The following is a 25874-nucleotide window of genomic DNA, read 5'->3' on the forward strand; positions in this document are numbered from 1 at the left end:
ATGGTGGAGTTATTCGTGGCCCAGTGGCGGCTCTGCACAACGTTCCATATGGGGTTATCAGGCTATTAGCGGCATACAAAATTTCACAATATTGGTTCCACTGTTTTGCTTATTTCGTTACCTGTCTCAATTTTGTTCGTAGTTGTCTCTTTTTCGCAATCACAGAGATTTCAGAAGGATTCAGTTTTGTAATTCACTTAAGATACGCACGTATACCTTCCAATTTTTTCCAGCGCCATCGGAACCAACTGGTCTGCTCGTTTCCTATTTCAACCAGACCAGTGCGTATCTTTCATGGAACAGACCGTACCCTCCAAACGGCGTCCTCGATCATTACCAGGTGAAGTTTTGGAGGGAAGACGATCCGTTTAAAGTGACTGAGATGACTGTTGCTCACGAAGATTGCCAGAGTCATCGGGAGGAATCTCCTAGACACTGCTGCTTGCTTTATGGCCTTGACCCGAGCACAACCTACCATGTTTCGGTAAGTATTAAACTAGCAATGTTCCATCTGCGCGCATATAGTATTATTTTGCCATTACCGAATGTTAGCCTTGCTGCCGGTTTTCAGCCGGGTGAACTCGTATCCTCACTTCGCTTGTTTTGCGATGTTGAGAGCATCGTAATATGTCTAATATCTCAATAAGCATCGTGTAGTCACCTATCTCTTCCTTTTACAGGCGCTAAAGTAGGGCAAAGTCTTAGTTTTTTTTTGCGCTTTAAAAAGTTTCCTCGTTTACTTCGTTATTTCTTTTGCTTGCAGAATTTCATTGTGCTATATGAAATGGTGCGGGCTCATTACGTAAAGAAAACGAAAGAAGCAAAATTTATGCGAACCTAAGAAAGCTATACTTGCTTCACACAATGAAAAGTCATAGCGATACGCGTTACGCACCCATTTATTCTGAGCCTTTTTGCTCTCCTAAAATAATTAATTCGACGTTAACAGGTTAGATTACGTAAGCGCTCCTTTGCGACATCAATTTCGACGAGAAACATTTTATATTTAGCTCTATCTCACGTCTCTAATTGTCTTGCGAAACTCTGCATATTCATGTCTTGTTCAACATACAAGAACAACAAACTCTTCAAGCATGCTGTAATGACAAATTTCTGGGAAAATCTCCGATCTTTATAGATTTATGCCTGATGAGCGGATGGGGTGTTTCGCTATTATGCGACTTTTAATTATTTTTTTCACTTTCATAAAGAGGGTTTCAAGAAATAAAAACACCGCATAAAACCATGACATATTCGCGCAGTTCTGCACAAGCATTTGCAGTATTATTTCTAAAGATGAACACAAATCTCTTCACTGCGAAGTCGCATCATTTGGCGCGGCTGTAGAAAGCAAACGTGGAGCCAGTGTTCATAAAACGCTTCAACATAGAATTCGGACTGTGAATCACCCAAACCATCACCAAATAAAGCCGTAAGCAACGTTCTCCACTTTCATTCCTTACGGCTTCCTTTAGACTAAACGTAAGCTCTGCATAGAGCGCAATTATACAGCAGCAATGAGGCGGGCGAAGCCCAAGGTTTCCTGCGGCAGTTCTCAAAAATGATATCTTTTAAACGCGGCCCTTAGCGAACGTCCGTACGCTTAGTGTGCGCCACAAAACCTCCTTGATTATGCAACAGAAAGCGTGACTAGATCGCCAAGTAGCTGGTACAGAAGGTGAAGCTTGGCGGCTTCGATACCTGCATCACCATTCCATGCTAACAAACGCATAAATGGTGCAAGGCCGACTGCTCCAGAAAAAGGGAAATTGCTTTGACAGTGTCACATGAAGAGTAAAAGCAAACCAGTCGAAAACAAGACTTTCCTAACGCGCACCATCTTCAGATGCTGGCAGGAGCTTTCATTGTTCTCTCTCTCTGAATCACTATCCGTGCAAACGAAGGTTTCCTAGGGGCGCGAGTGACAGACAGCTGTTCCTTAACCTGTTAGCCTTCAACCTCTATAAGTTCGACGCCGACAGTGCAACCCAAGACGAAAGTCAGTGCATAAGGCACGTCTTAAACATCAGAAATGAAACATTGATCACGAAAAAAGGGGCAATCATAATGTAATCGTTATGAACAGTTTGGGTGGTATGTGGGTAGACGTCCCGGAACTAAATGCGTGCTTTGAGGCAAGCAGTAGTTCAGAGCCGCGAAATAAATATTATCATCTGTGATTCTTTCACTTGCACTGGCATCGCTCAGCACGCCTACGTTCTAATTAATCCCATTCTAGGGGCTGAAGCCGTGTAATCCCACCACGCTGGGTGATTTAAGCACTTGCGCTCACGACTGAGCAAACAATCTCACCATGATTAATACCTCATTCGATTCATATCCATGCTCTGAACCAATCTTTAATATAAAATAATTTAATGTATCTTTATCGCCGCATTATTTTTTAATTTCGTCTCTCGACATCATCGACGTTAAGTAAGCGACGCATTTCTTTGGAGGTCATTTGCGGTACAGGTAAACAATAAGCGGGCAGAATAATGAAACAAAGTTTTGGTGAAAGTTATTTATACTTTTAATGTTTTGCTTCAACTTCTCGAACCATGGATATCTAATATTCCTTCAGAATGTTTTTACTAATGCTCTAACTTGCCAACTTCAGGCTAGAGCGATGAACCAGGGAAACCCTTTCTCTTCGTACAGCGGAGAGGTTCGCTTCGAAACTGCGGAAATAGGTAAGTTAAAAAAGCATAAATCGTACTTCTTTCTTTCTGCGAATGCACTGAGCAGTTTGGCAAATGTATTAGGCAATGGTGCTCTTCGATACTAAAATTGAATGCACAGAGAAGCCTAAGTCTTTCAGTGTTCTTAAATAGGCTTATTGGTCTTATTTCGTCCCCATATTGGCTACCGCAAAAGAAGACGCACAACAGAGACGATATGCAAGATGTGCTTGCTTTCATAACCTTTCCTCCTGCCCGTGCTTGAAATGCTTCAAATGAAATCTCTCGTTAGTTTGATTTGAACTACAGAATGAGATAACATGCGAACGATAAAGAAAGAATAAGCAGCAAAAGAAAACTTTTCAAGTCATGTAGTTATTTCTAGAAAAATACGCACTTAAAATATTACAAATACTGTTACCGTTCACTTTGTTGACATATGCACTCCATTTGTCAGTTGGCCGGTTTTTCTTTGACAGCTCTTTTTGCTCCAATATGGGAATAACTTTCTCGTAACTTACATTTTTAATAGTTTTATTCTATTGTCATTTGTGCTTTATTTACCATATATTCTTATTATTCACTACGTAAATTCTGAAGCATTGTAATTCAAGCGCAGAACACGGAATACGTTGTTCGCCACATAAGTATTCTAAGACATCTAATGTTCCTATACGAGGAGCCTCACTAATCTCTCTTGAATAATAGCTTTCCATCAATAAGAATGATAACAATTCATGAGCTGTGGGATTTCTTGAATGCAAGTATTTTATACAAGTTATTATCCGTTGTTTGCAGAGGCTCCTCAGAACCTTTCTTTTTCGAACCGCAAGGAGAGCAGCATCCAGATCCACTGGGTTCACCCATTCGAGAAGTATAACAGGCCTGTGACCTACATGGTAAAGGATTTGTGTTTTTATTACATGGAGAAAAATAAAATTGTAAGCTCATTGTATATGAGTGTTTCTTCTGGGCTCCATATCTGCCATAGAGTGTTAAAGGACTCGACGTTGTACTTAGGTACTGACCCGCAATAGCAGATTTCGGCTAGTTTTCATGACTGCTTCCTAATTGCTTCCGAGAACTCGGTTCTTAATACTTCACTAATGTGTTTATTGTTAAGAAAGGCAATCTATTTTTTCCTCATGTTAATCAGTAGGCTGTTTTTTGTAACATGTTTTTCCAACTACCAAAGATGTAAACCTTCGTTTAGGAATGAATTCGCCATTGTCGAAGAATTTCTAGCGGGAACACTGCAAGAACAAGATAATTTAGAGTGCAATCGTATTCAAGTGACTCTGTATATAAGTATATGTATTTATAAAACTATACATAAAACTAAAACTGTTTTTTCCTCTCGACTAATTTCACCAGGTGAACTGCTCAACCTCCGATGCCGATAACGGTAGCCTGGCGTCCGCCTCGACACCGCCAAAAACTTTCGCCGTCGAGAATTGTGCACTTCAAAGTTGTACCCTAGCAGGGCTTTCCCCACGATCGAGTTACTTCGTTTGTGTCCAAGCGGTAACAGGCCTTTATTTCAGCGAGGCTACCTGCGCAAACTTCAGCACGAAGCCTTCAGGTGAGCTTCGCAAAGCTAAGAAAAACCTGTAATACCATTCAACATTACGGCTTGTATCACCTCGCAATTTCTTTTACGTTCAAATCAATTAACACTTCTTAATCGAGCTTAGTTCTTTATTTGACTCATTGTAAAGTAAGTTGTTTGCATTTCGATATGTTTTTCAAATAAGTTTTATGTATTACAAGCCTCCAGTTTTCCTAGGAGCCTGCTACAGCTAACAGTAAATTTTTCAGAACAATATAGCTTTAGTCATGCTGCGATTGGCATACTTCGTAATAGCTAGACTGCCGACCGTTATAATAATTTCTTCCTTCACCCTGCGATTCATAGAAAAATATGCTTAGTTCTATGTTTCTTTTCTTAGAATTCCATGTTAGAATTTATAATCATTTTGGCCGCTTTAACCAAGATTTATCCATACGTGCGGAAAATTACAGTCGGCGCTTTACATTGGAAAAGTAGTTATTATACTTACCTAATACTTCGTAAACTCTTTCGGCAAAATGTTTTTCAAAATGGGAACCGGCGTCCTCAAAAGCCAAACTTTACCAATTGGCGTGCCAAAAAAAAAACTCATTTAGGTCAAAAGAAATCTAGCGGTCGATGGATTCCTCATTAGAGCGAAAAAACTTGGGCACTCCGACCAATTCTCATGGCAGAACCGACGTTTTGGTGCGAAACCTCGGTTCGGAGTATCAAAATTTTCCTCTCTAGTTCTCCTCCCTAATGGACAGATTTCTGTCAAAAGTTTCGCGTTTAAATGCTACTGCGTGAGCGCTCACATTCTTATTTTCATGTTCGTGCACAAAAATGCTCTCGTTCATCTAACCTAATAAAATTTAAAATTTTTTATCATATCTGCGTATCCTCTGAATATGACCTTAGAAATGTAAAGTAAATATTTCTACGAGCAGATGTGTGTTCCGTTAAGAAATCCTGCAGTATGCTCTTGCTTGGGGCGTCCACATTTCGGACGCGGAACAGCCACTGGAAAGGTGCAACACCGATGTATCGAACGACATTCCGCATATTTGAAAAACTGTTTGATTATTACTAACAGCACATTCTGCCAACAATTGTAAACACCTCGGCCGCCAGTGCGAAGCAAACTTCGATGCCCGGCATAGTTACTAACACACAAGAACAAGGCCTTAAAAACGAGCGCGGTCTGACTTGCGCTAAGACTTGGGCATTGAGTTCTCCATTGTTCAGATATTTTTGCACTAATAATTTTGCACTAATAATGTGAAGAAGAAATTAAAAGGTTTGAAGCAACGATAAAAAAAAAAGATGCCCAGGCTTAGCTTCGTTAAGCCAAGAATGCGTTGCATATTGCGCGGTCTTCATGCGCGAGGTATTGCTTGGCGGCACTCGATTTTCTCAGCAGCTTTTCCTCCGTGACGTATGGATGGATGGATAGGAGCGCCCCCTTTGAAACGGGGCAGTGGCAACCGTCACCATGCTCAGCCGTTCTTTTTTTTCTTTTTTTTCTTTTTTTTATTTTTAAGTGGTTTGGTGACGTCATCAAACCACGTGACGTCACGTCACGTGGTTTGGTGGCTGCCCGGCCGCGCCCAAGGACTGAACTGAGTGATTGCAATATGCTACGCATAAAAGAAGTACGAAACCCTGCTCGAGATGTTTGAAGCAATGGCAGTCGGGCTTCACGGATAGGCCTTTTTCGTTCGAATGCTTCGACTGACAAAGTATTCCATGCGCTGAGCATCCACGCAGCAACAACCCAATCTTATCGTGTATTGCTTACTTCACTCGCCGCTGAATGTGCTGCCTGTCCGAGTATAAATTTGTTGCTGGTCGTTCTCATCCTCCGTGCTGTTTTCGCCTTTCGTGTCGTGTTCAAGCGTACGCTCGATATGAGTTTTGCCACTTTCATCAAAGTACTGTTCATAAAAATGGTAGCTTATGCAAGTATATGGCTAATAATTGCAGCCCCACTAAAGGCGAAGGACACATAGGTGATCTTTTTTTTTCAGAAGCTGCGATTCTTAACTTTGAAGCAAAAAGTTATGCCCGCGTCCAATTTCGCGATGGTTGCGATGCATATGATGCCGCAATACAAGTATATACGGGAATTAACTTGCACTATTACGTACAGCCTCCTGTAGTACTTGCTCTGTTTCTCCACACTATGCACATTTTTTTTTTCCTTACATTCAGTGGTTCCAGCGTTGAGCGACGTCGTGATAGATACAAGACCTAATGCGGCCGACATTTCCTGGAGCCAGCCAACAGAAGCCGACCAGTGGATACGCCAGTATCGCCTCGTCTACCGGCCGGTGGTGCATATGCGCCCTCGCTGCCGTGTCACAGAGACCTACCAGCGAGAACTCAATTTGCCGCCCAATTCTGGCAAAGCAACGCTCCAAGAACTGCGTCCTTACACCCTTTACGCTCTCACTATAACTGCCATCCCCAGTCCAGACATAGGATTTCTAGATCCAGAGCGTCTACAGATAAACGCATCTTTCGCAACAACGACTGCACGTAAGTAGTGACTAAAGCCTGTGCGAAAACGTGATAAAGGCCGTACGTGCTCAAAATACGTATTGTCAACCACTGCCTCGCCTCCAACAGGAGTGTCTCGTGCTGGGGGGCTGTTTTTGCAAGGGTCATCTTCAGGTACTTTTAAACTGCACACTTAAAGAACATGAAACTGCTGCACAATAGCCACCTAAGTGCACGTATTAGCCGCCGCGAAAGCCAAGTTGTTACGGCTGCTTACCCGAAAGACGCGGGTTCGATACCGGCTTCGGAGCTCGCATTTCAACGGAGGCGAAATGGGAGAGGCCTGAGTACTGTGGGATTTCAGTGCATGTCAGAACCCCAGGCGATCGAAATTTCCCGGAGCCCTCCACTGCGGCATCCCTCATAGCCTCAGTCGCTTTGAGACGTTAAACCCTGTAAACCAGACAAAAGCTAAGCTCTCGTGTCGTCAAGTTTCTTGTCAGGTGCCAAAGGATACGAGATCAGATAACGGCTTTTGTTCAATGAAATTTTTTCGCTCTTTTCAAATGACACACTTTACATGGTGACCAGAAATGAGGCAATGATCTCAGACCGATTAATTATTCTCCAGCCGTGAGTTGAAGGTTCTCAATCCTGTTATATTTGGCCTGTTCTAATTGCTAAAGAAAATGTTTGAACAATAAAGCTTGACAAAAAACGCCAATTTTGCTTAGTGTTAATAAAGAACCTATGTAATTACAACTGTTACTCTTTGCAAGATATATTTAACAATAGAACCCTGCATCAGATTTTCGTCACACAATTGAAAAGCTGTTGTTTCAATGCATGCGCACTCGAAGAAACACCGTCATGCATCAAATGGTAGTTCCCAAAGTGTAGATAACAGTGATCGGCTTTCTTGTAACACTGGAAGAAAATCGACTTAGGTGTCTCCTCAACGTCCAAAGTGGAGTTTGCTAGTAATAGAAATTAAAGCAGGTTTTGGTTGCACAGAAATAGGCAAAGCGCATAGGCAACCGTATCGCGTGTGACTTTTCCGTGGGTTCTGCTTCCTGCCTACTTTTCTCCAACCAGCCCAATGCGTTCTACCAGTTCACGAGGGAAAAATAACAATCAGGTTATCTTACAAAAGTAAACAATTGCAATTAACGTGTACCTAAATATCGCCACACAACAAACCATCTTCGCACTGCGCTTGTCTATTCGAAATGACGAACACTTGTTAGAAGCTTAGAAGCTGTTCATTGCTAGCGGAAGACTTGTTAGCACAGAGCTTTTCATTATTGGGGCTACATGTCTGCCTTTGTATTTCTTCCTATCCAGCTCCTGAAGGCCGACCCACAAACCTGACCCACGCGGCATCCCTGTCCGGCATGGACGTAGTCACGTGGTCGGAGTTTCCGTGTAGCCAGGTCAACGCCGCTACGCTCTCTTATCATCTGCTGCTTGAGAGCAGAGACCCATGGGAGAGTAGCAGAGCCGAGCGAGACACGTCACAGCCGTTCTACCTGTACGAAAACCTCGCACCTTTCACAACGTACGAGGTTAAAGTGTACGCTCAAAATGACGCAGGACGCTCGCGGCAGTTCGCAACCATGAAGTTCACGACGGCCCCTTCAGGTAAGTTGTCTGTGCATTTTGATTTTTATTATCACAAGAAGGGCGCTTTAGCAGAGCACAACGCGCAATAGTGGCCAGAAATATGAAAAATCTCCTTATATATGAGAAGCCTCAAATGAAATTACATTTACACAAATAGCGCGAGCATGTCTTCCGCATGTGTCATCTAACAAACGCTAATCCGCCGCTCTACCGCTCCGATGCGCCGATGCCACTGGGTAGCGCTGTCACTACCGGCTGTGCCGGCTTCATATGGCAAGCGATCATAAACAAAAGGCTCTTAGATTGTTAGCTGTGAAGCGAAGGTTCCCGGCCTTTGCATAGTAGTCGGTGCTATCTACATCCACAGGGCAGCGAGAGGGAAAAACTGAGAAAAGCAGAGGGGAGTGTGTGCCACGTATGCGGTGGAAAATGAGGTGCCCGCAAGCGCCGAGGAGCAACAAGTCAGCCGCTGCAGATAGGGTTCCAAGCGGGCAGCGCTTACGTATTTATCCAGTGCCGATATGTCATGTCAGCGTTCAACTCATTCGTCGCAAGCAGAGACAACGTCGTGTAGAATCTCGGGCAAGAAACGTGGTGCGTGAACTGGTGTCCAGAGCCCGCAAGCGGGTACTTTCTCAAACTGAGTAAGGGCCCTCACATCCACTAAGCGTTCGCGGAAGAAACAATGTGTGCGAACACCGAGGTGCTGGCGCAAGAGCTTTACGACACTCGTTAAAAACGGCATGATCCTCGAGAAGGGCCTCGCCAAGTAGAAGCCGCTTCTGAAAAGTGCCAGGAGGATGAAATTTCTCTCATCTTCCAAATAAAACTTTTTTCTCTCTCCCTCTCAAATCCTTAGTCAAAAAGAAACCTAGCTAGCGCCGAACAACCTCAGAAACCATGCATCTGTACTCACCGTATTTCTTTTATTCCCAGTGCCTCATACCGTAATAACTTTGCAGCAGAATAATTGAGATAAACATATCTTTAAGGTTTCTTGACGGGATGCCAGGCCCATATCTTTTCAAATGAATGAGTGAAATTCTCCACTGCTGTCGATTAGGGGGGGGGGGGGGGGGGGGGGGCGTTGTTGAGGGAGGGAGTAGAGTAGAGAATTTTTAAACCAATATTTTTCGCAGTGCTAGACCAGCACCACGCAATGATGCACGTTTATGGTAAGTACATTCCAGCCTTTCGGGAGAGATAGCGACTTGCAGACCACGCAAAGGAATTCAACCTACCTTATCGTATCTCCAGTCTTTTAGCGTTTCTCGCGGTAAGCGTAACATATAAATGTGTGGTCACACTTGGGTGTGAAAACGGTTGCGGCTTCCCATTGGCGACAAAATCTCATCTGCAAAAGATTCTGAACGACAGACATGTTCTCCCACGCAACCAATAGTTCTCAGACGACATCAAGCTGCCTGCGCAACCAGGAGACCATAAACGACATGCGACTCGTTTAGGGAAGCGGGGGCCCAATGGCACAGCGAGCTTTAGTTTTGCCGCTTTGGCTGCTACCAGAGTTAACGTAGAGTTTGAACACAGCGAAGACGTACTAGCGCATGCAAGATTACTGGCCGCCGGCTGCGAAAGCACAGTGGCTCACCTCGGGCAGTGCGCGCGCGATGCCAGCACCTGATAATCTATTTTTACCAAGGCTGATACCCGTTAACCATCGTAAAACTCACTATGCCTTGATGGTTCCTCCGCAGCCACCTTGATAGGTGGCTACGGAGATGCATGCGCTTTTATACGCTACCGACTCACCGAATGCACTCGCTTAAGCTCCCTGTTCAGAATGTTGATAGTAATAATAATAATCATAATCTCTTTCACTCTTTGTATTTCCATCTACACATTTTCTACCACACCTAAGCAAACAGTGCTCATGAGTGGGTGGGCCGGTTTCGCGAACAGGTGCATTTGATAGTTTTAGAGAACAAGTAGCGTAAAAATTAGAATAAATATTGTGCACTCTTTCCGTACTACACATCCGCATTGGCCAACTAAAGCAAGCGTAGACTCGTAAACATGTTTTCTTGTGGTGTTACTTGCTTGAACCACACGCCGTGCCCGCTGAATTCCTATGGGGTTTGCTTACCAAGCTCAAGGACGCAGGATTGAGTTAAGGCGAGGGAAGGAGCATTCTGCTGGATGAGCAACACAAAATAATTCAAATGCTGTGCAATTTACGTGCACATAGAAGACTCTAACATGACCGAAACTAATCTGGTGCCCTTCACTGCGGCATCAATATATGCCGATGGGTAGCTTTGGACCTTAAACCCCACACACCATGCCCTATAGATAGCTGTAAGCCTTCAGTAATGCTGAGCGCGAAGCGAGGAAAGTGTTTTGCTATAGTGATGGTACGCTGGTACCAAAACGAGTACGAGTGTACTCTCGTAATGCAAAAGAGAACGAAAGCTTCATAGCAAGGTAGGAAAGCTCTTAAACTTCCAAAGAAAATTCTTTCGGGAGTGCGACGCCTTCAGAACAAAGCAATGGCTTCAAGTTCTTTTTGGGGAAATATTCCGAAAGGAGTTTAGCACTTACGTTTTTCGCCAAAGCATGCGAATTGAACCGCTCCTTCCAAATGCGCTGTGCAAATACTTAGGCGTCGCTCTTGCCTCCTAAGAAAATGTTCCTTTCGTTTCTAGCTCCGCCGGCGCCAAGAGACCTTAACGCGTCAGAGGTTACCGAGACAACAGTTCACCTTTCATGGAATGCACCGTATCCTCCTAGCGGCGTGCTTGACCACTACCAGCTAAAGATATCTTCTGATGACCATCTGTCCCAATCTACTGAGAAGGTCATTGCGTATGAAGCCTGTGACAGCTCTGGAAACGCCACCGATCGGCACTGCTACACTGTCACGGATCTCGATCCCAGCACCGCCTACAATATTCAGGTGAGCGGCACTGGTAAACTGCGCGTGCAGGATACACACAAGTTACAATTGTGGAAAAAGATGCAAAACACGCTTTTAAATGATTCGAAGTATATCTCTGGTCGATAATGGGAAGCATGTGGCGACCAGCTCAGTCAAAGGCCATTGTGCTGTATCTGGTTTCCACTAGGGAATTATCAATTGCGCAAACTGCCTTCATTGCATTGAATTATATAGTTTCCGAAGCCCTAGATATTAATAAATAATTTTAGCGCTGCTTTGAACATGACTGAGCTTTCGATAGCATTATTCGGAATACTTTAAATATAGAAGCTACAGCTGTAGGTCATCAGGTAAAATGCTAACAGAAATCAGGAGCCCTCACAAGCGCATTGAAAGCTACGATGTAATGAGACTCTAAGGATTCTGTAGTGATGTTTGCTATCGAGTAGCACTTCCTAGTAATACCACCGTTTAATATTTCGGTGTCAGTAGAGGTTGATTGTGCGCGTGAGACCAACACGCGATATATGTTTATGAGAGAAAGCGGCAAATTACAGCATGAATATACATAGTACCACAAGGGTAAATATAAAAAGCTTTACAATCTTCCCTATCCTCAGTTCCAAACTTTCTACGATACGCGACAACAGTCAAAGGCAGCTGCCCTATTATTCGGCAAAAAAGATGCATTAACTTCGCTGCAAAATTGCCATGATTATTACTAATGATACAGGGCCCGGCTACAGGCAAGCTAAAGAACATTAAAATGGAAAAAAAAATCTTCTGATTAAGCTAGTTTACAAAATCTGTGTAGTCTGTAACAACTTAAATGAAGAATCACATATTGCTAGTGGCATTAAAAGAAAGAAGAAAGGCTGTCAGAAAATACTTAATTGCATTATTATTTTTTAATTTACTTTGCGGAATTGTCTCTATGAACATTGCTGTCGCTTTGATGATGCTTGCAATCTTGTCTTTCATTTTCATTACTCCCTGTTGTTCTCCGTGTGAGCATTAATTAATTGTAAACGTAGTGTTATTATCTGATGTGAGCTCTGCACTACTTCTGCCGTGCCCCCACAAGCTCTGAACTACTGAGGCGCGGCAAGAAACAATTTAACGAGAGCCTGCAATGATAACATTATTTATTTTATTACTTCAAGTATATACACCCTAAACAAAGAAGTTTGGATTAATTAGCCTACAATGGTCGTACTACAAGCCACATTTTACTCGCCAGGCTTATAGAGCGCTGCTATAGAGCTAACAAAGCTGATAAGATAAAATACTGATATGATCTTACCATTGGTAAACACTGCCTCATTCCCTGCTTTATTATTCAGGTGAGGGCGATGAACCGTGGAACGTCGTACTCGCCGTACTCTTCTGTACTCGAAGTAAGGACGGGAGATTTAGGTACGTATTGAACGCCAATGTCAAGCTGATGGCAGTATAGACTCCTGCCGTATACACATTATTGCAGAGAAGCGATGTCATCCATTAAACTAAACATTTCCCTAAACAAGCTGCAAAACTTCGTCAGAAGTTTTATACTATAATGTTAAAATCAAAATACAAAGCAGTCTAACCTGTAGAATCTAGCTTTCACATATCATGCATCCTCGAACTGTGCCAGAACTTTGCTAGGATTGCAAAAGCTGTAAAGGCGCCTGTACATATCGACCTATGGTTTTCGCTGAATTGGAACGTAAAGCTCTTATGAAATCACAGATGTGGTTGTGACTGGGCTATTTTATTCATACCCGCAACGGTACTGCGCAAACATGGGATAAGTAAAGCGAAACCTGAACAACTCCAGTGCTCGTGTTTTTCGCGATTTGCTTGTGTTATGCTGTGTCTGTGCTCAGTAATCATGTATTGTATGAGATGTACACAGTGTTATTTACCGGTGATTTATTATGCATTTTATGGAGTTTTGGTCTAACTGCGTAAGTTCGAAAGTGCGTATTCTGCACATAGAGTACAGCAAAAGAGGTGGCCTAGCGTTTTTAGCCGAAAAATGTTACAATCTAATCGAGTTGAAGCTAGATTTCTGGAAGCTAGGCGAAGTCGTGTGTCGTAATATTTATTTTCGGTTTTGTTTCATTTGGTCTTCTGCTACTGACCGCGTTCTCCCGGTGACATGAGCTCTCTGGAAAAAGTACAAGCTGCAAGTAGCGGGAATACGTTTATAATGACACCCGCGTAAGCACGTCACATGTTCACGCCACACTACTAGACCGACTCCGACGCAAGCAATGACGGAACACGATGCCACACTTGGCATGTGTGAATAGCTGGGGAAAAACTGTGTTGTTATGGGCCGAATTGTCGATGCACGGTTTTGGGAGACAGCCAGGCTCTGTGCAGCATCAGCAGGATGATAGGAGTTGCGCCGCATCTGACCAGTTGTGCTTGTGACTGATCACTTACGTAACTGGCTTCTGCTGTTTTCACTATGTTGAGGTAACGAGGAAAAGGAACCAAAGCTGAATGCAACTCCAGGAGTTGAATAGAGTCGCTGTGTTGCTAACCACATTGCATTTATTACTTATTCTTTTTAACGCTGATTACAATTAGCATACAATAACAGTATTGCATGTTATTGCTCACACATACTACAAACTAGATCACAATCAGATAAACTTCGTCCACAGCAGAGCTTTTCAATGCTCGATGTAAACCTCCCCAAGCTCCTCAGAATGAAAGAAGTGTTCATGGCTCCACACATTCTCTGAACTCTGACATCGGTAAGCGCGGAACGCTCCAAACAATATGTTCCTGCCGAAGATCCTTACGAATCGCTGTTTCTTTAGGCACGGAAAAATATCGAGTTTTTTTTTTTGTGAACGCGATTAAATTTTTCAATGCATAATAGCAAGTGGTGCTCTAGTAGTGAAAGATCATGCCATGAATAAGCAAGCTGAGTATTCGCTGGGCACCACGTCATCGGAATTTTGATGTGGTGCATACTTCGCATGAACGCGTTGATCCATTCATAGTCACTGCCAGAAAAACGTGATATTTTAAAACTTTGATATTTCAGAGCCTGTAGAAAGCGTATATTGTTCTGAGCGCACCCAGAGCAGCCTTACGGTCCACTGGCGACTGCACGCAGCGAGGAATGGCATACCCACGGAATTTTGGGTAAGTGCCTTTGGGGCAATCAGAAAACTTTTGGCCTAACCACAGAACCCGTCTTCATTTCGTGCAAACGGTAACTCAGCATGTGCGAGAAAAGCTACTGCAAATAGCGAAAGCTTATTGTTGATTTTCCAAGGCAGGTGTCAGAGGGCGCACTTTCTTGGTTCAGTCCTAGGCCAAGCTGCATTCACTGCACCTTGCGTATCTGGTATTTTTGGGCCACTCTTCCGAAAGCATATTTGCGTGACAAAATTTTATATCGTACAGCACTCGTCATGCGAAGGTATCGACATTGTGTAGTTGCAATCTAAAGGGCTAAGAATTAGGCTTACCTGCTTTTTTTTCTATGTTTTTCAACCAGTTCAACATGGGGCAGGCGGATAATTTTGGTCGTCAATCTCCATATTAGCAAAAATGAACTACTGTACTTCGTAATGCATGCAAGGGACCACGTTTCGAATAGAATCCTAGGCAGTCAACGCAGCCTCTTCTATTTTATACAATTCACCTTATACATCCGTGTTCAGAGCAGACCCAATCCGTAATTCGAATACAATCTGCGTAATTGCAGGATGAACATGGGTAATTATCGGCACTAAACTCAATCCGGTGTAACGCTTTTTATGTATGATGTTTTATCAGCCATTGGCGTATGGGAATGAATGCAGAATATGAATACTATCCTTTACTTTGAACTACCTGAATCGAAGCAAGATAACTGTTCACTTAAGTGAAAGAACCATAGCATGTAGTCTTTGATTCCAGAAGAAAAACGCGGTCAGGGACGTTGAGATAAGGAATTTTTACGCGATAAGTTCCAGGGAATGGAGCGAGGCTGTGCAGAATGAGTTCGATTCCGGCCGTGGCGGTCGAATTTCGATGGAGGCGCAATTCTAGAGGCCCGCGTACTGTGCGGTGTCAGTGCACGTTAAAGAACCCCAGGTGGTCAAACTTTTTCGGTGCCCTTCAATACGGCGTCGCTCATAACCTGAGTCGCTTTGCAACGTTGAACCCCATAAACTAAATCGAACGAACAGCATGACAGAATGACTGGATGTCAAAGTTTCGCATAGCTGCTTCGGTGCATTTTCTTGATTTATCATAGGCGTGTTGCACAATGAAAAGTAACCGCGATATTGGTTAATGCTAAACCAACGTCGAGAACACGTTCGACCGAACTTTTGTAGTTATTTAAAGTACGGTGCACTGTACGATTTCTGCATGCAAACAGGCCTGTGAGTTGTTAGAATGACTTCAAGTCGCTTTTTTACCAATTTCAATACACGTGTTCACGAAGCTTGCTTTTGTGCTTCTAATCAAACATGCATAGTCTATTATCTTCTATTGTTCATTGATGAACTAAGTTCTTTTCACTTGACGATGATTATTTGGGAACCCAGGTCAAGTGGTCCGCAGCTAATGCTACCAACCAGAGTCTGGCGGCAATGTCACCGCAGAAATCATATCTAGCTAGCGGCACCACGATCCGGGAGCACACGATAACTGACCTTTTCCCGGGAACGACATATTCGGTCTGCGTTCAGGCAAAGAAAGGCACGAGTTTGAGTGGAGCCAACTGTGAGATCTTCACCACAAAGTTTACAGGTAAGCATCAAAGGCTCGTCCCGAACAGCTGGTGGTATCGTTGTTTCTAAAGCGGCAAATATTCTGAATCCGGCGAATTTCTGGTGTAATAATATTTAATTGCATATTATGCGTACATTTCTTTCATAGGCCACTGGGAGAACACTGTATTCAACTTTATACACCTTGAAGTTGTGCTCAAAACAACCAGACAAAACACTGCTTAGAAAAAACGAATACGTATTTATTTACTTACACTCTGACAGGATCGTGTTCTGAGAGCTCTTTTATTACATCCACGTGGTAAAACCTCTCTTCTCCTTCTCACTTATGAACACTACATGGGATCCTTAGCTTTTACATCCGTAGTCTATCTGTCTTTAAAGTTGTTGATCATGTACTTAGAGCTCTCTCCAAACATCCGCAATGGCCTCAGCATGCAAAGTTTCTGCTCACCGATGCGGCACGTTGGCAAACGAGAGGCATGAAAAAAACCAGTAGCACTTTCCCCTTTTTAGAAAAACAAGTACTTTCAGACATCAAACACTGTTTAAATAAATTCCAATCCTTTGTTTTTCTTCGAGCACAAGGTTTCGATATAATGCCTTAACAGAGCACGAAATTTTCCTAACTCTAAATAGTTCTGTTACAGCAGGTGCTGAAAAATTTCTCACATGAGCAGATGACAGCCACAGGACCTAAAATTTTAAGTTGTTTCAGTAATCGTTGGCTTAATAGGAGCAGTCAACGAAGATCTCACATTGGCGTCATTATGAAAGGGATTTCAATTTCGCATTCACAACTTTGTCGTCCTGTGCAATTTATCAAAAAGCTATGATTCCTCTGAATCACACCTTTTGCAGTGGTGCCGGCACTGACAGACCCTGTAATCGATTCAAGAGCCTATCAAGCTTTCATCAGCTGGACCCAACCAGAAGGAGCGGACCAATGGATACGGCACTACGTCGTCACTTACTGGCCGGTGGCGCATATGCGCTCTAATTGTCGTCTTGTGGATGGCGCTCAAAAAGAATTCACTGTGCCGTCGCAGTTGGTCAACGCAACACTGGGGGCACTGCACCCTTACACCTTGTACGCCGTCACTATCAGCGCCATCCCTAGGAATGAAAGTGGGCTTTTAGATCCAGCTCGTCTTCATCTAAACGCCTCTTTCTCAACAAAAGCAGCAGGTAAGTGTTTTGAAAGATATTAGGCAACGAAGCAACGGGACTGTTAAATTTACAGGGATTTTTTTGCGACAGACATTGTTATAACATCTGAATGGAGGCATGAAAAATCACTTTCTTATTTGCAAGTGTTTTTTTTTCTACGTAATAATGCTCTGCTTCAAGTACCTATGAGATATAAATTTAATATAATTTTACGCGGCGCCTATTAACGATCTTTCAAGACGGATATTCAGGGGCCTTTTGAAGCGTTGTACAATCTTTCAAATTTTGGAATGCCCCGCATTAGGGTGTTGCTTAACCCCTTAAGTTGCGCGTTACCTTCACATTCACTATCAGAGGTGAGACTAAGAACATTATCAATACTAAATTGTTCGTTCTTGAAATATACGCTATAACAAGTGCGCGGGTGTACATTTTTTTCAGTTAAGCAGTAAACAAACAACTTCGAAACACATGCAAATAAATTCTAATAGTTCACGTTCATATTAGTGTCGCAGAGACACACACTCTTGCTCCAATTTGCAATTTTTATTTTTCCGTTAGCACTGGCAACGGCTGGTTACAGACTTAACAGACTGTTCCGACAGGCGGTCTATATGTTTTTAGCAAGCAATGCATCTCAGCGCGTTCATTTTGGGGCCAAGTTTTAGTATTTATGCAGGAGTATTGTCTTGGCGTTGACCTCGTACTTTTTCAGAACACAAAAAGCGGCTAGATTTGGTGGTCCTCGCAACACTTATTGTGATCCCTTTGGACGCGTTGTCGTAGATCCCTGTTGAACGCTTTGGAATTCCCCCAGAATGCTATGTGACAGTTGATATAGAGGTTTTAAGCATGTTGGTCAAGCATTGTGGCTTTTATCGCAACCGAACAATGATATCGGCGTGGAAAACACAGCAGCCTTTGTGTCTTTTTCACGTCCAAATCGGCGCTGTTGCGATAATGTAGAACCAATCGGCCCAAGCTTCCACTCTGCCCGCATTCTGGCTTGGTTGTGCTAGAAAGTTAGAGCTTAAAAAAGTATGAAACAACAAGCCGCAATGAGCTGATCATCTGCTATGGAGTGTTGATCCAGAGCTTTCAAATGGCATAGTGTAAACAAGAGTCACCAATGAACATCTATCACTGGTTATGCTTTCCTACCGCCTAGCTGTAGAATAATGGTGGACTGTAAGGGCGAAAGCCTACTATCTTCAACGAATAAAGATAGGCCGGGTGCGACCATATAAATTCATTAGTAAGGTATGCTGGTGGCAGAGGACAGACTTTAGAATAACTATGGAAAGTGGCCCTATTTAAGAGCGTGCTCCATGCGCGCGTGCAAGAGAACGATGCGACGAGCGGGTGCGGAGAGGACCGCTGTCGTTTTCTCTGTCGCTTAGTAGAAAAACCTCTTCGAAGCGAACGTGATATGGGCAATCCAAGGTACTCTTGTGCGATGCCTGTGGACACCGGCTTAAAAAACACTGTCGTAATCTATCCCCTCGATCTCCTTGTAAGGGAGCACATTATGAGCTAACTTGGGTATATGCAAGCGTGCATATTCGAAGCGAGTGACTCTGCATTCACCTCTGAAGGCCACGGGGCACTGGAAATCCAGCGTCCGTATCCGACTCGGCACGCACCTCTTCTTGACATGCGCCTGGGCGTAGGCCGTTCCAAATGTTCATAGCCCTGCGTTTCCGACAAGCAAGCTGTTCTCTTCCGTTGAATTTGGTGGGTGTGCGTCAAAGCCTCTAGAAAAGCAATATTTTCTCCATTATAGTGCTACAGCAGCAGCTGCTATGGCAATGCCGGCGAGCTTACTATAAGAGTACAGGTCACGGAGGAAGAACAATGATACTACTCGGAGACGGCCAGCAGGGTTGTGAGCGGCTAATCACGGAAGAGTTTCAGGGGGTCAATTAAAATTTTGTGGGAAGGCAGATTCAAGCGACGAGGCAAGCGACAAGCGCAAAGCAGTTCCCGCTAGAGGACCGGTCGGCTCCTGCCGCCGTCGCTTGTGCCTTCGTGCAAAATTTAGATTGCATGGAGCTCGGCCTTAATTCATATTTCATAGGAAATTGCAGTTCATTCTACTTATACCTCAATTATTACATCGGCAAATGGAGAACGTAAGCATATGCTTCGTACCTTTGACCTATTTACTGCCCAAATATGGTGGTATATAAGTGTATATGAATATATATATGTATATGTGTATTTGTTGGTATATCGATGCAAAAGTTCAGGAATGACCTCGAAAGGATACAGCAGAGAGCTAATAAATGAGCTCAAAAACTAAAGAACTTTCTAGAAGATTTCGCGTAATGCGTTTATAAAACCGCGACAAAGATTGCGGTGGTTAGAAAAAATATACAATGAAGCATAATCGGATCAAATCAGTCTATATTGTACTCAAGAAAAGCATTATTTATTTTTGTTACCAAGGCTGCTGGCACTACCTATATGTATTAATAGCAATGGAAGAAACTATCTTTTGTCTTGCATCTTTGGTTTAAGGCGCAAAGCTTAGTTAGGATTAAAATTTTTTTATACCAGATGTCTATCTCACTGCCACTTAACTACCAATTACTAGAAAAACATTATGTAATCGCCATTCTTCATGTTAACTCCGAACAAAGTCATACCAGCGCGGGTAACAAGCCGTGTTGAAAAACGTAAAATCTCTTCTACATGGTGTTGTCCTTGCCTGCAGCCTCTGAAATGGCTGGAGCTTTACATGTCAAGCGATCACGAAGAATATTCTTTTCTCGGTACATCGTTTCAATCTTACCAACGCCATCATTCTACTCTAAATCAGCGATAGGTGCATTTCAAGTAGACGTTTAGCTGTAGTGTATGGGCAGCAAGCTACTTTGTGCTTTACCCATGTCGACACGCTGCGTGGCTCTCTGTAGCATGATGAACCACAGTGCAGGACTCCACTATTCATAACGAACGCCGAGCGAATTGGTTAGTGCCGCACGAAACCTTTCACTGCGATGAACCGCGACCTCCTGTGCTAAACATATAGCCACGCTTTCTTAAATAAACGCTCGTATTTTAGAGAGTAGTCGTCATACTGTCGCCCATCTTGCGTCGCCAGGAGAAATATAAAAAATCAGTCAAAAGAAAGCATTTTGATATTTTTTCACAAAAACAATAACTGAGGCGTCCAGGAGCGTACCGCAAGTACTTATAACCTAATATGTTGAAGTTGAAGTTTATTTCCATTTCAGTAAGAAATGACGGACCCGAGACAAAAAGTGAACGCCAATTCAATTGACGGCGCTCGGGCCACATTACATGGCAAAACAGCGAGGTGTCGGTAATAACAGTTATACCAGTACATTTGCCACACATTGTAGCTCTTACTACACTTTGTTCACTTCACTTTTTTTGTGTCTGTGTTAGGGGTAAAGGCGCAATGTGAATGATAAACATGATAAGCGAAATAACAGCAATTGTGCATAGCAACAAACCTACAAAAATACATAGGAGGAACACACTGCAGGAAACCAGAAAAAATTACATTTGCGAGAAAAAGAATGAATGTATTGATTTCACTATGAAATGTATTGAGTTCACTAAGAAAACGACCGAAAAGCAACCCTAAATTGTCATAATTTTTTTCTACTTGCCTTTTAAATTGCGCAGCACCCAGCAGCTGGCCAACAAACCTTAGACACTCGCTATCCGTGCCTGGGGTCGATGGGCTGTCATGGTCGGGGATTCCTTGCGATGACGTCAACGCCGGTGCCGTCAGCTACTACCTCGAGCTCGACAGCATCGACGCCTCGAATATCGAGCGGAGGGAGTGGAACACAACATACGAATTCCACATGTGCGTCGACCTGGGGCATTTCACAACGTATCGGGCCAGGCTGTTCACTCAGAATCTTCGAGGTCGCTCGCTGGGGTTTGCGTCTATCGACTTCACCACGTCGGCCTCTGGTGAGTCCCACTTCAGTTACTTGTTAACTTCTTCCTTGTAAAGAAGGTATATGAACTTCAAACTTCGAATTTCATTGTTAACCGAACACTTAAGTTTTTACAGAGTATTCTTTCCCTTGTGCACTGATATTTTTTTCACCCTTTACAAATCTTGTAGCTTCTAGGCCCTCGGAACTGGCCTGAATTTGATCGCTTTAATCGGTCTTCAAGACTGCGACTGACGCTGATTCAGCATTATATGTTATCGAACGTCAATATACCGCGTGTGCTGTTACAGAATGAACTTGCATTGCGAGTCAGCGGTTGTCTGCTCTTTTAAGTGTCCCGTCTCCACTGTGCTCCTTACATTTGAGACACGCTTGTTCTAATAGTGCAGGTTAAACTTCAAGTGACCTTAGTTATTTAAGTAGCAGCGATTTAAGCTGAGCATTTAGAACAGGCAATAGTTCCGCAAGTTTGAGAAAGGATGTAAAAAATCGCCTAAGAACTAACGAAACAAAATAACTTTAAACACCACGGAAAGCATAAAGCTTTCTCTTCCAGTGAGAAATCCCCTTTTTATGTGCACAGAAGTTTCAGTCATTTTTTCTAGGTCGAGACAGCGGCTTGTTAGGAGTCTCTAAGAAACACTTTTTATCATATTCATCTCACGTTAACGACAATAGGTGATGTGTAGTCTGTTTCTTTTACAGCTCCACCGAAACCAACGGAATTCCATGGGTTCAATGCAACGGAAAGTAGCATCACTTTCTCTTGGAAAGCCCCTCACCCGCCAAATGGCATCGTCGAAGCCTACCGCATCAAGTTTTCGAGTGAAAGGAACCTTGATAGGCACACTGAGATGGACATAAGTGAAGAGGATTGCCAGCGCTCAAACTGCAGTCTTGCAAATCCTTGTTACACTATTGGGAATCTACGACCTGCTACAACATACCACTTCGCGGTGAGATACCCCTTTCAGTTCAGACTCGTTCGTTCTAACAGCCTTCAGTTAAACCTTGTTTGACAACAAAAATAGTTCTGTAGACCCAGTTCATACTCATAGGGTGTTTGCAAGCCATAAGTTGGTACATGGCCCGCAAAGTCCTGTGAAAAAGGGTTGTGAATTACTCTCTTAGTTCACTCAGCTTAGACCTCCCTGCGCTCAGAGAATGCTGAGGTTTCTGTCGCGACACGACACTAAGATAGGCCGCAAAAGTTTTTTTGCCGCCGTTACACAACTCTTTTGTTCAAGGCGACAGGGACAGGTATAGTTTACGCGGTTTGCGTAACACTCCACATAACCGTCCACAGAACTCTAGCGAAAGTGGCCGCATTTTTCCGCACATGAAAACTTATTAGCAAGTATTGCTACGAATTGGTCTTAGCAAGGTACGTGCCATAGTTTACTACAGTGTATTACTGGGGACGCTGATAAAAAAAAAGTTAGCCTGTAGCGCCTAATATTGTGTATACCTACAGGCATGTCACTCTCAGATTCTTTACATAAATATATCGTGAAATAAAGATACCTCGATATCTATCACTGAATCAGAGGGCTAACCGCTCTATTAGATTTCTTTTTTTATTTTCTGCTAGGTACTCTCAATAAACGTTCTCCTGCCGCCACAGAAGTAACAGCGACGTCTTAGTGACGCAAGTGAGCTTTGTATAACTCGTCTGCACTGCGGTGCTAAGCCTACAAGTAGAAATAAATCAAGACTTTTTTTTGGCTGCGGGAATAAATATGGCACTTCTTGATTTTGTTATCCCTTTAACTACTTTGTGTGAGATGCCAGCCTTTCTCCACCAACAACGCAGAGAGTCTATTTTTTTTCTAAAGAGCCTTTCATGAAACCTAACGATGCCTTGTACCATACCCAACAATTCAGGTCAAAAGTACTTTTGGCTAGGAAACCTTATATGAACTCAAATTTTTCATATAATGTAAGATTTTACATCACCCAAAGGCAGTATTGAATTTTTTTTCTTTTAACGACTTTGCTATCGTGAAAAGCGTTCTTCATTGGTTTTCCGTGGAAGTCGTAACTATTCGATGCCATCGATGGAAGCACTTTAAAAGAAAGATTTTGCTGCGTATCAGAAGTATAGACCTTTAACTTCAATATATCCATGAAAGTATCTAACAATTTTCCCATTTCCTGAATTTTTGCCCGAAATTGTTGGAACATGGTTGCCATCCTGCGCAGCTGAACTTTCCGTGGCCCTTTCAGATAGAGAATTCTTTTCGACAAACGGCTGCGCTTTGCTCGTGCTTAATTAATTTTTCTTGCCACATGCGTTAACTTCTTCCCATGTGGTTATGACGCACGCAGTTCCATCTGTTTTTGTTTATATACATGTTTGTTTTCTATTTACTAAACTTCAGTTTTGAGTCAGCGCTGGTGATGTCTTCCTTCTTCCTCTCTGTGTTTGGTCAAAGTGTGCTGTTTTTTGTTCCGATGAATCAATATCAGCCAGCCCAAACGTCTCCTTTACCCTATATCTTAGATTTTATAATTGTTATGGGCCTGTTCTAAACCTCACTTTCTTTAGTTTTGTTTGAATTTCTCTTTAGTAAATCGTAGATCGTTTTCACGAACGCTAAAGTTACATTTATTTACTATGGTCAAAGTGTGCTGTTTTTTGTTCCGATGAATCAATATCAGCCAGCCCAAGCGTCTCCTTTACCCTATATCTTAGATTTTATAATGGTTATGGGCCTGTTCTAAACCTCACTTTCTTTAGTTTTGTTTGAATTTCTCTTTAGTAAATCGTAGATCGTTTTCACGAACGCTAAAGTTACATTTATTTACTATGGTCAAAGTGTGCTGTTTTTTGTTCCGATGAATCAATATCAGCCAGCCCAAGCGTCTCCTTTACCCTATATCTTAGATTTTATAATGGTTATGGGCCTGTTCTAAACCTCACTTTCTTTAGTTTTGTTTGAATTTCTCTTTAGTAAATCGTAGATCGTTTTCACGAACGCTAAAGTTACATTTATTTACTATGGTCAAAGTGTGCTGTTTTTTGTTCCGATGAATCAATATCAGCCAGCCCAAGCGTCTCCTTTACCCTATATCTTAGATTTTATAATGGTTATGGGCCTGTTCTAAACCTCACTTTCTTTAGTTTTGTTTGAATTTCTCTTTAGTAAATCGTAGATCGTTTTCACGAACGCTAAAGTTACTTTTATTTACTATGCAATTCTCAGTCGCCTGACTCTGAAACAAAACATTACGCCTGAAATCCATGACTCGAAGATGAGTTAGGCTTTAAGCTGCCATTATTCATGTTACGCCTTTAGCCTCGCTAATTAGGATGGTGCTAATATTGACATCACTTCCAGGTAAAAGCAAAAAATAGAGGAACACCATACTCGGGCTACTCCGCAGAAATTGAAATTGCAACGAAAGAGCTGGGTAAGTTTGAATATGGCACAATTTTGTGGGTAATAAACCTACTCATTTCCTGTCATTGAATCAATAAACCAGATGTGCCAGCCAAGATATTCTCCATTAAAAAAAGGTTTTTTTCTTTAGTTAGAGGAGCGCTTTTTTCGCAATAGCATTGTCTGTAGTCTACGCCATCGGAATGCAGCTAAGACACGGTAACTTGTCGGTTGGTTAACTGTAATGAACTAAATCACTTTCAATTATTACTGTTAATCAACTTGTTTACTGAGCCGTCTAGCCCACCGTAAGTAATGTTGCTTTTTCCTAGAATTTTAAAACTTAGAATTAAATTTAGAATTCAGAAATCCACACCACATTTTATAATTTCGAAAACGCTTTTACCCTTTGTGCTGTGGCCCAACAAATTTTTGATATTTTACTAGTCACATGGCCTGGAAGGGTTGCCTTGCCTGCAAGCTCCTCAGAAGAGCACGCATTTTGGCGCCACATAACGAAAATTTGTTGGGCCACAGCGCCGAGGGCAGTTGCTTTTTAGAAATTGTATGCCTGATGTAGATAGTACTTACGGAGGGGTACACGCCACTGAATAAATAAGGAAACTAACAGTAATATCTGAGATGATAACTGCGAAATATTATTTAAACATCGAACTAATTTCACTCCTTAGTTGTATTCTGATCCGATACACAGTTGGCAATGCCCAAAAGAGCACTCTTCTAACTCAGAACGTTTTATTTTCTAATTGCCGAACATGGCACTTGAAACATCAGGGTTATCCAATACTCCATTTCCTGTCATTGTAAAATTTTTTTATGCAAATACTAGCCAGAAAAAATAAAACAGACCGAATTTTTTACGTTTTCTAGGACCCGTAGACACAGGGATAACGTTGTCAGTAGCCCCCCTCCCCCCTCCTCGTTTGTGAACCATTAAAAATAGCTCAGATTTATGTGCGTGATAGAGAGAGTTGAGAATTGAGATACTGTAAGCTACAGGTGGGGCTAGTCCTGCGGTTTCTGCCGGCAATTGCTCCACCGTAGCGACACCAAACAACATCCAAAAAACGACATTGATTCTCAAGAGCATAATCTTCCCGGCCTGCCTGGAATGCACAATCAGGCTGAAGATCTCGTTTGCCATGTATCGCACAGAGAGCCCACTGTACACCAGTCGCCGTAGACGAACAAGTGAAATGTGTGTGATTTTCTTTGCCCTGTGAGGCATTTATCTACAGCTCAACGCACATGAACAAAGACTAAGACAAGACACAATGAGGCTGTTTTGTCTAATCTTCGTCCGTATTTTTTGTGGCGCAATGCCCCCTCTGCGTGTTAAACAACCAGCCCAGTCTTTTACGCCGGTTGCATGTCATGG

General features: G+C 42.7%; 1 protein-coding gene across 1 annotated transcript in view; it reads left to right on the forward strand.

The window, feature by feature from the left end:
- Window positions 1-25874, forward strand: part of LOC149366338 (phosphatidylinositol phosphatase PTPRQ-like) — a 64465-nt gene that overhangs the window by 23019 nt on the left and 15572 nt on the right. The window contains exons 13-22 of the mRNA XM_089570343.1: window positions 234-484; window positions 2621-2693; window positions 6445-6771; window positions 8077-8373; window positions 11019-11269; window positions 15796-16000; window positions 16843-17169; window positions 20809-21105; window positions 21798-22048; window positions 24434-24506. Of these exons, the coding sequence (XP_089426469.1) occupies window positions 234-484; window positions 2621-2693; window positions 6445-6771; window positions 8077-8373; window positions 11019-11269; window positions 15796-16000; window positions 16843-17169; window positions 20809-21105; window positions 21798-22048; window positions 24434-24506 (2352 nt within the window). The remainder of the gene's footprint in view (window positions 1-233; window positions 485-2620; window positions 2694-6444; window positions 6772-8076; window positions 8374-11018; window positions 11270-15795; window positions 16001-16842; window positions 17170-20808; window positions 21106-21797; window positions 22049-24433; window positions 24507-25874) is intronic.

This window comes from Amblyomma mixtum, chromosome 1, assembly GCF_055824585.1.
Source record: "Amblyomma mixtum isolate Tamu chromosome 1, ASM5582458v1, whole genome shotgun sequence".
Taxonomy (NCBI): Eukaryota; Metazoa; Arthropoda; class Arachnida; order Ixodida; family Ixodidae; genus Amblyomma; species Amblyomma mixtum.